Source organism: Mytilus galloprovincialis, chromosome 11, assembly GCF_965363235.1.
Source record: "Mytilus galloprovincialis chromosome 11, xbMytGall1.hap1.1, whole genome shotgun sequence".
Classification (NCBI taxonomy): Eukaryota; Metazoa; Mollusca; class Bivalvia; order Mytilida; family Mytilidae; genus Mytilus; species Mytilus galloprovincialis.
The window spans coordinates 16638725-16648693 of record NC_134848.1 but is presented as its reverse complement, the minus strand read 5'-3'; the positions used below and the strand labels follow the sequence as shown (position 1 = coordinate 16648693).

At 30.5% G+C, this 9969-nt stretch overlaps 1 protein-coding gene across 1 annotated transcript; it reads left to right on the top strand.

The window, feature by feature from the left end:
* The first annotated feature begins 418 nt into the window (after positions 1–418).
* Positions 419–9735, top strand: LOC143051764 (uncharacterized). The gene is made up of 12 exons (XM_076224674.1): positions 419–495; positions 1253–1303; positions 3063–3145; positions 3833–3904; positions 4425–4554; positions 4900–4976; positions 5553–5624; positions 6133–6262; positions 6511–6633; positions 8473–8592; positions 8945–9067; positions 9601–9735. Exons 1-12 carry the CDS (start codon positions 486–488, stop codon positions 9711–9713), a joined length of 1104 nt encoding a protein of 367 aa, XP_076080789.1. The 5' UTR covers positions 419–485; the 3' UTR covers positions 9714–9735.
* The last annotated feature ends 234 nt before the right edge of the window (positions 9736–9969 follow it).

Below are 9969 nucleotides of genomic sequence, written 5' to 3'. Positions count from 1 at the left end.
TTTTAGTTATTATCTTTTACAGAAGGGAAGGAATAATGCTTACAGAAAACAATATTTGGGGAGATAACTCTTTCAAGCAAACGTGTTTACTAAGCGGTGTCATTTCAAAAGCGTTTACACTTTATCATATTCAATATACCAAACATCATGTTGTCTGCGTTTTGGTCGAGTTGTTGTCTTTTTGATATGTTCCCCATTTCCATTCTCTATTTGATAAAAAAAAACCCAAAAAAACACGCAAAACGAAAATACCGCGAAAGAAAAAAAAAACTGAAGAAAAACTAAATTAATCAGAACAAAGTCAAAAAGATTTTCCATGAAAAAGTGGAAGGACCTCACTATCCTTACGACAGAAAATGGTATACAACCTACGTATTTCGCTTCTAGATTTTTATCTCTGTATGTTCATTAGGTATCGTTTAGTGTAAATTATATGATAAGCAGACAATCAGTTCCCGTCTTGTATTCTTGAGTGTCAACACAGAATGATAGCTTGTAAGTTTTATTAGTTGCCATATATGCATTTTCTAGGGCATAATTTCTTTGATATCTTTCAACGTGATGTTATTTGTTTTGTAATTTTGATTACATCGTTATGCCAAAGTTTAGAAAACGAAATAGACGACATGTTGAAATTAGGTGACGTTACGCAATAAGATAACATTTACATTGTAAAGGCGTAAAAGGTTGTCGTTAATAATAGATAACGTTACATCTTAAGGTCAAGCTCTTTCCAGCAATGATGTATTTTTTTCTTGTAACTATTGTTTAGTCGAATTGAATGCATATTTGTATAATCATACTATAAGCTTTGTGCTCTTCTGTCTATAGTTAAATCCTGAATATTACTAGATCGATTGAAAAATACCTAAACATTTCTGATCATATATCACTAGAAGTGTGTACTATACATGAACATCTTAAATTTAATTTAAAACAACCCTCATAAATTAAATAGAACACATACAAAATTATCTGACAATATATTGTCAAAAATTCTTTAACACAAGTGAAAAAGAGGTGAGAGTTACCAAATGACAATTCAAAATGCATAAGTTGGTTAGAAACAGACACCACAATAACATAGACGAAAAACGACTTTAACACAAAGATATCAAATAGCTATCTTCAACTGAACAACAAAAACTGAATCATTACAGATACAATTACATCACCTGCATAAGTAACAGTATTAGAATAAACGCCAAAATGCTTTATATAACTTGTTGTAACATGAATGTATTTGTTTTAGGGTTGATGCTTAATGGCTTGCTGTTGCTGTCAGTGCTGCCGAATAGTATAAGTATGATTGTTTATCTATTTTTAGAATAACGTTGTTTATCTATAAAGCTTCACACTTGCCATTGAATATACTGCAAAACTGGCCTTATTTTTTATTACGTTCCAAATAATTCTTAATTTTTGGTTATTACATCAACAAATGAGGCTGGTCACATGTTTTTTGTCTTTTTTATATCATATACCGTGGTAGAAAAGCTAAACAAGTGGCATGACTAGGGAAACTTAAGTTTAGTTAAGATTATTTGTTTTGTGGCTAGAGGATCATGTTGCTCGAAGTTGATATTTGTGTTTCTGTCGATACACATTTACTTTCGAAATTCAAAAGGACAATAAAAAATGCTTAAAAAATAAAATGGGCTAATTCTTCTAATATGTTAACTCAAATCTGAATGTATTTTCTCGGTAGAGATACATTCACACGTACGAGATCGGCGTTTGTAATAACTTTATCATGTTTACGTATAACCAGTCAGGGGCATTACTTAAACAAGTAACATTTAAAATTACCTAAACAAGTAATGTTGAAAACGAGGCTATTTTAAATATTACTGATACAAGTAACTTCTCTAAATATTATTTTTATAGGTGTTCAACTATACAGATTTTACTAGCTTTAACAAATTAACACGGTCATCTGCTCATTTTCCCCATGAAATATAAAATCTAATCTTTCTGAAACACTAATTGCCTTTCTGACGCACTTATCTTTCATATCGACGCTTTTGGGTCAAAGATTGGTCTCTTGGGACTATTAAGATATTTTTTCCTCAAAAATCTTATAGGTAGACAAAAATAAAGAGATAGAAACTTGTGAATTAATTAAGACTTGAAGTTATTTATAATTTGTAACCCAAAACAATTACATATGTTCCTAAATTAAGTGTTATTCCTAGTCTTTCAAAGATGTATAAAATAACTTATTCAAGTAATATTTTTGTCATTATTTTTAACCCTTTATCTCTATACTCCTCTAAAATCTAATGAATTCTTCATTTTATGATATGAAATGATGAAAAAATTCATGAAAACTACATTTAGTCCATACTTCTATTGAAATCTAAAATAACTCTATTAAGTAATTTTTTGATTTTTTAAAACAAAAATTACCTATATAAGTAACTAAAACAAATTACTTGTTTAGGTAATGCCCCTGAATGATAACAAGATATATAAGAATACTTACAGCATGATTTGCTGCTTTAATTTTGATTAAACTACACATACTTCAGATTGCCTGGTCATATGTTATACATTGACAGGAATACAGTTGTATATCAAAAAATTTTCGTCAAAAGTAAAAAAGACAAAAATACCGAACTCCGAAGGTCATTAGTTAGTAAATCGTAAAATCAAAAGACCAAACACATCTAACGAATATTTACAGTCTATTCGTAGGCAGAAAATTGTGAATTTAATCTGGTTAAACATTGAAAAACGAAAATATTTTTATTAGGTTGAAGATATCGTTATATAATGTTTTTAAATGTATCTTATAATGGTTTAGTTTTACAAATTGTGACTCCGATGGTGAGTTGTCTCATTGGCAGTTATACCACAAATTTTTAATTCTATATGTATCACAGATGTCTGCAAAAGTCTCTTCTTATTTGATTGTATATACAAACAAGTATTGATTAGGCTACAGTAACTATGAAATGTTGTAATGTGATGTTCAGATTTAATTTTGGAATGCATACCGATCTTGACTAAGGTTAAAACATTAATGGATGTGATCTAACATATTAGTTCTTGTTTATAAGACAGCGAACGAGTATGCTATTCATGCAGCAGTATGAAAGAAACTGAAACATGTCAACATGTTATGATCTGCAATAAGGATGAGGTATTACTATATTAAAATTGTATAAATAGTAATTGGTTTCACACATGTTCGAACATTTCGACCTACTATATATCTGCAGTGGCAAATAATTGAAAATGTGGCACAACTATGTCCAGAGCACTACCGAATGTGCATTATATGCATTGGGATCTTACATCGACATTATCACGACAGTCGAGTTAATGTTTATATTCGTAACGCCACAGTTGACGGTGGTTTATCGAGGAGTTTACTTGCGTCAAAGATCCTAATAAAATTCCAAATATTATTGAAAGCGCTTTACTAAAACTTGTCTTGATTAGTAGATTAAAGTAAAGAAAGTTTGCATTTCTTTGCACCTATCCCAAGTCAGGAACCTGATGTTCAGTGGTTGTTAATGTGGTACTGTTGTGTTTCTCATTTTTCGTGTTATATACAATGTACATGTAAAGACTAGACTGTTTGTTTTTTCTGTTTTAATTGTTGTACACTGGTCATTCCCCATGAAGAATTGTCGCATCGGAATTCAAACCTCGTTTTCTTACATCTATATATGTTGAATATATGCATATATTTTACTCTTACAACACTTATCCTGTAATAATCAGCAGTAACACTGGAACATAAAATAATTCAATAGCTGATCTCAATGACGTGTTTGGAAGTTTATTACCTTTTTCAAGAAAATTACTTTTAATTTTTTTGTAGATATGTTTTGTCCAGAAATACTTCACATTTGGTAATGAAACTAGATACGATTTTGGTTGTACATATCAGGAGGTATAGTTTATTTACACGAAAGAAATTCTTAACTTTAGGCTAGCACGATGATTTTCTGAAGATCAATGTTGATATGAATAATTGTTAAAAACGGCAATTTGAATAAATATATGACAATTTTGACGAAAAACCTCAATTTATATTCAAATAAAATTACTAAACTCAAAAGGTTCCAAAAATGTAAAATTAATGACTGATAAGCAAAAAAATTTTAATACCTGGAAATCCATAAAATGTTTTTGGTGTTTTAATACACTCATTCTAGTTTTGTCTTAAAATAAAATGTAAAATTGAGAATGGAACTGGGGAATGTGTCAAAGCGACAACAACCCGACCATAGAACAGACAACATCAGAAGGTCACCAATAGATCTTCAAAGCATTGGTTTATCAAAGATTATTTTTTTTTAAAACAGTTCTTCACACTTTGATAAATCCATTATTATTTTGTCCTCAAAGGCTTGATGTATGAAGTAGTTTCTGAAAGCATAGTGTATATGATTTTCCAATCTATTTTTTAGCTATGCCAGAAGGATATAACAGGACACATTCTCGGAAAGAGGAACGAACATGCCCATATTGCATGCCAGAAATGCTGCAATGATTCTAATATCTATAATAACGATCGTTCATGTGGAAATGTAATAACAAGTATGTAGCCAAGTTACATTGTCAATTTATTTTCAATCTATGAGTTTGACTGTTTCTCTGGTATTTTTCGTCCCTCTTTTACACCATTTTGTAATTATATGTTTTTAACATACTATATAAATATGTTTATAACAGTATGTTTCATTAAAAAGTGCAGTTATAAATTATGAATAGTATTTTCTTGGATTATTAAAATTGACAATGGAAATTGGGAATGTGTCAATTAGGCAACAACCCGACCATAGAGCAGACAATAGCCGAAGGCCACCAATAGGTCTTCAAAGCGGCGATAAACTCCCGCGCCCGGAGGCGTCCTTCACCTGAAAATTTGTTTTTCAATTTCAGGACAGAAATGTCTATCCTGTGATCATGTGGACAATCCGAAAGTCTGTAATAACACAATGACATGTGATAAAGGAGAGGTATATGTAGTTAAAAATTATTCGCATAAATTAAAATACAAAGTTCTTAATTAGCATTAGAAACAAAGCCATGTTCAAATTGCAATACAACATGGGCTGCACGCGATTTACGTCACAACTGAAATGGCAACGTCTTACGCGTATGCTCGCTAGGTAAAAAGCTTTTACTATTAACAAACTAACCACATACCTATGTTAAAATGAGCATAGAACATGGCATGAAAGAATTATTTTTTTAAAACATTTCTACATCACTAATACATATTAAAGCTTGGAATATAGACAATAGCACACCACTATCGTGTTCGTTAAATGGGAAGTGTTAAAGAGACAACAAAATATATTAATAGAAGAGAATAAATGAATGCAATCTCTATAAAGATTTGAAAACATGAAACGGTGTATAAATGTAGACGTCGGGTTTTATAATTTAAACATGTCTGTTTTGCGGGGTGATGTAGGGTAGCATTGTTTTTATTTTTTACATAATGACTCTGCTTTGTTAGTAACTGACAGTGTACAATTGTTTATATCATATAAATACAATATTAAAATGTAGAACTTTAATTTTTCCAGGTATGTTTTCTCCATAAGTATTTGACCGAATCTCAACATGTGAAGTATGACCTTGGGTGCAAACATTCATCGGTATGTAAAGTGAATACGAAAAATGAAGGCATTCTAGAAAAACAACACTTGTAGAATAAACTTGAATTTTTAATTATTTGCATGGAAAGTCATTTTTACAGCATCTTTATGACTGCAGAGTATTTTGTTTTGAATTGATTTTAAGATCAGAAAGAACATTTTAATCAGATTGTTAAATTATAAGCTCATGTTCAAGCACTGCTACTATCTCAATTTCAAAAACATTTATGTAATCGGGAGATTTTTGTTCCATCTTAACCAGTGCCATTTTATTTCTGGATTTCGTAGGCTGTCAAAATTTACGGACTCTCTTTCCTTGATATGCATTTTCAATCACGTGTTCTGATAACATGACACATCAATTTCTTATAAAGGTTTTCTAATTTTAAAAGATGTATATGTCTTCTCAGGATTTACTGAACTCACATTTTTTTTATTATTAATCGTCATGTTAATCAACTCATTCCTAAATGGATCATTGGTTACTTATCTGTCTATTTGAATTAAGTTATGTCTTCATGGATCAAACACAAATATCTTGGGACGTCGAACATCTGCTGGCAGACATTTAACATGTGAAAGGTGTTGTGATGGAACAGAGCTTTGTAACACTGACCTCCAATGTACACATCAGGAGCGTAAGTCCTTTTCTGATTTAAAAACAAACACATACAAACGCATATAGTATTTGTAAAACAAACATAATGCGATTTGTTCAAATTTTCACATTGAGTTTCAAATGATAAACATTTACACAAAAAAATACTTTGATAATTTGAATACAAAGTGTGTCAAGTGCATCATAAAAGAAAGGATATGAATTTGTTTGGGAATTTTTTCCAAAGATTGAAATATTTGTTTTTATTATTATAATTTCTTAATATAGAAAAGACGATGAATGCGTCATGTAGATCAACAAATGAATGTAGCAGCAACCTGGTATGTTCTTCCGAACGATGTCAATGTGCTTCAAAAGATGATTTTTGGGACAATGAATCCTGTATTAGAAGTAAGATAGTTTCAAAAATAAGAACAACGCATCATAAGTTTAATGCGTACGAAGCATTTAATTAAGAACAAGGATATATAAGAACCAAAACGGTTGAAACGTTATATAACAAAAAGAAGTCTTATAAAATAATAGTCAAATCCATATAAGGTCACTTTTGTCTATGGGAAATGTAAAATTGGTATCTAATTTCTCTATGTGTAAACGGACAATCTCTAAAAGTTTTTTATCAATCAGTTCGTTAACGAAGTACTTACTCTTGCGTTGTTGAACCTCTAGGAACTGATATTTCACAAGAAGCGGTATCGACCCAGTGCTCTGAAAATTACAACACTTTATAGATTTCAAAAGCGCGTTTCTGGATTATCCAGAAATCGCGGTTGACTCAACACTTTGTAACGTGATGTTTTTATTTTGAACATATCTATCACATTAACTAGACAGTTATAGCGTTACTTCAGTTTCGATTGGTCTAAGAATGACTTTAAAATTGGCATGTGCTGCTTCGCCATCCATTAAACTGCATTCTGTTGAACGAGAAAAATTGGTAAGACTAAACTGTCTTTTATATATAAATATATTATGGCGGCGTGTTTGTATATAAATCATGTTCACCTATAATTATATTCCAAGAGAAATATTTCCTCACTGTAACGAGCTCCAATCGTACATTTTTTATAAAGTTCAAGAAATTTAGAAGAATGGTTTAAACACATGGATTACATAAGCTTACGGATGTAGTCCTATTATGTTTCAGTCTCCTTGAAATCTCGATCGGGAATAATTTAGTAAACATTTGATTCAAGTTATAAATATCAATAATTTTTTTAAATATTATAATCAAGCTAATCCTGTCAAAAAATGTGTACTTTAAATAAGCAATTTCTATAGTAATACAATTTCTAAATTTCATAATCAATCTGGTCAGTGTCATCAGCCAAATATAAGTTTTAGTCTATAGAATAAAGTAAAATCACAAAAAAAATGAACTTCGAGGAAAATTCAAAACGGAAAGGCCCTAATCAAATGGCAAAATCAAATAATAAACACATCAAACATAGGGACAACAACTTTCCTATAGAAAACTACCTCGAAACAAATTCGAGTAGTTATACAAAAGAAATAAGTTGTACAAACCAGCATCATTTGGGCGTGTTTGCGTCTACTTTTGTAAATACAAATTTTAAAAGACATGAGAAAATAATCTTTCTTTAGATGTCATCATTCTCATTTTTCCAACTAAACTGTGAAATAATAGTTTAAAAGAAAACACACTAAATAACATATAAGAGTTACGTCAAAAGTAAAATTACAAAAAAAAAGACTTTTATAAAATGGCAAAATCAAAAGCTCATACATATCAAACGAGTGGAAAACAACTGTCGTATGCCTGACTCGGTACAGGAATTTATATATGTAAAAATGATGAAGTTATGATTGTTAAATCTCCTTACAGGTAACTCTATTATTCTCTAAAAATGTTGTTCTTAATCAAATCCTCTTTTTATTAAAGAAAATTATTCTAGGAAAAGTGTCTACTCACTGAAAAAACAATTAATGTAGTCTATTCATCCGTTCATAATGCTTTAAAGTAATGCCTCCCGTTTAGAAAGGTCAGTTACGAGCAAAGAATTTCATTTTATTGGAAATCATATCTTTGATGTTTGATCTTAATTCCATTGATGTCTATCTCATACATTAATGAGAAGAGTAAAACCTTATACCTCTTAAGAAATTCATTTTATTCATAAGTGTTTTTGATATAACTGAATACGAGTAGTTCCTTTTAGAAATATAAATGAATATAAAAGTGAGATAAGAAATCTTTTGTACTTTCAGAAAAATCAAACGGCGAGGTTTGCACTGAAAGTAGACAATGCCATGCTCCATTTCTATGCATACGAAATATAAGTAGCTGTCCGTCAACACAGTATTGGAATGGAACAAGTTGTCTACAAAGTAAGTTAACAAAGTCATTAGTTATAAATGCATATTCTCTAAAAGGAATCAAAAGAGTAAAACTGAAAAAAAAACTATAATTGTTGTTTACCAAGTCATGATGATAAATACTTCACAGTATTGACTGTGACATATATGAAATAAATGCATGTGAATTGAAACATGAATAAGTCTTTGATTTGCACGTTGGATTAATGAAATGAGCATCAATTATCATTAGTAGTCGATAAGTTATCAAAATTCAACGGAATATTTTATATGTATACTACTAAACGTAAATGGCGAATTCATAGGGATTAAATATACATAATATAGTAATTCTTATGAACCTTTACATGTTCTTGTTTTGTAGAGAAAAGCATGAACTTTACCTGTGGTGCCTCTGTAGAATGTTTAGAAAGCTTGTTTTGTCTACATGGAAAGTGTAAATGTGACCATGAGTTGGATTACTGGATGGGTTCAGCATGTACAAAAAGTATGTTGACAAAATTTATATTATTTACCAATGTTTTAGAGGAAATTTGAACCAATCGTTATATCAATTCTAGCAGTTGATCAAACGGATCTTTTTCAAATAAAGCAAGATTTAAGAATCATCAATACTCAATGAAAAATAATTCAGAATTTCTTCTGAAAAACGTTATCTTATTAATTGAAAGAGTATTTCATTATTTTCAGATGAACAATAAAAAAAAAACAAGCCACACAACTGGAATACAATTTTTGGGACACATTACTTAATGTGTCTTCGCTGAAGTATTCTTATAACAACCTAACTGTTGTTTGTCGATCAATTTTTAAAAAGAAAATATTATACTTTGCCTCTGAAAAGATAACCTCATAGTTACAATTCATATAACATGACTTCAACTGGTATCAATATCACGAACTTGGGACCTATCTGTTAACTCGTTACACTCCACAAAGTAATTTCCGAACTTAGGTAAGATTACAAGCTACCACGAACTTATGATTTGACTGTTATATTATCCATTTATTCTATTTCAGGAAAAAGTTTTAATTCTAAGTGTACTTCAACTGAGGAATGTGAAACCACTTTTCGATGCGCCAATAGGAAATGTGTTTGTGCATCAATCTCAGAATATTGGTCTGGTTCATAATGTTTAAGTGAGTATCTTTGGTGTATTTGCACAACCACCATTTCAACGAGTTGCTGCAGTGGGTTTAACGTTCCTAGTAGGCAGCGCATCTTTTATGAGATGACATATGATAGTTATCACAAGTACCAGGATTATAATTGTATACGCCAGACGCGCGTTTCGTTTACATAACACTCATCAGTGACGCTCAGATCCAAATAGTTAAAAAGCCAAACAAATACAAAGTTGAAGAGCATTGAGGACCCAAAATTCCAAA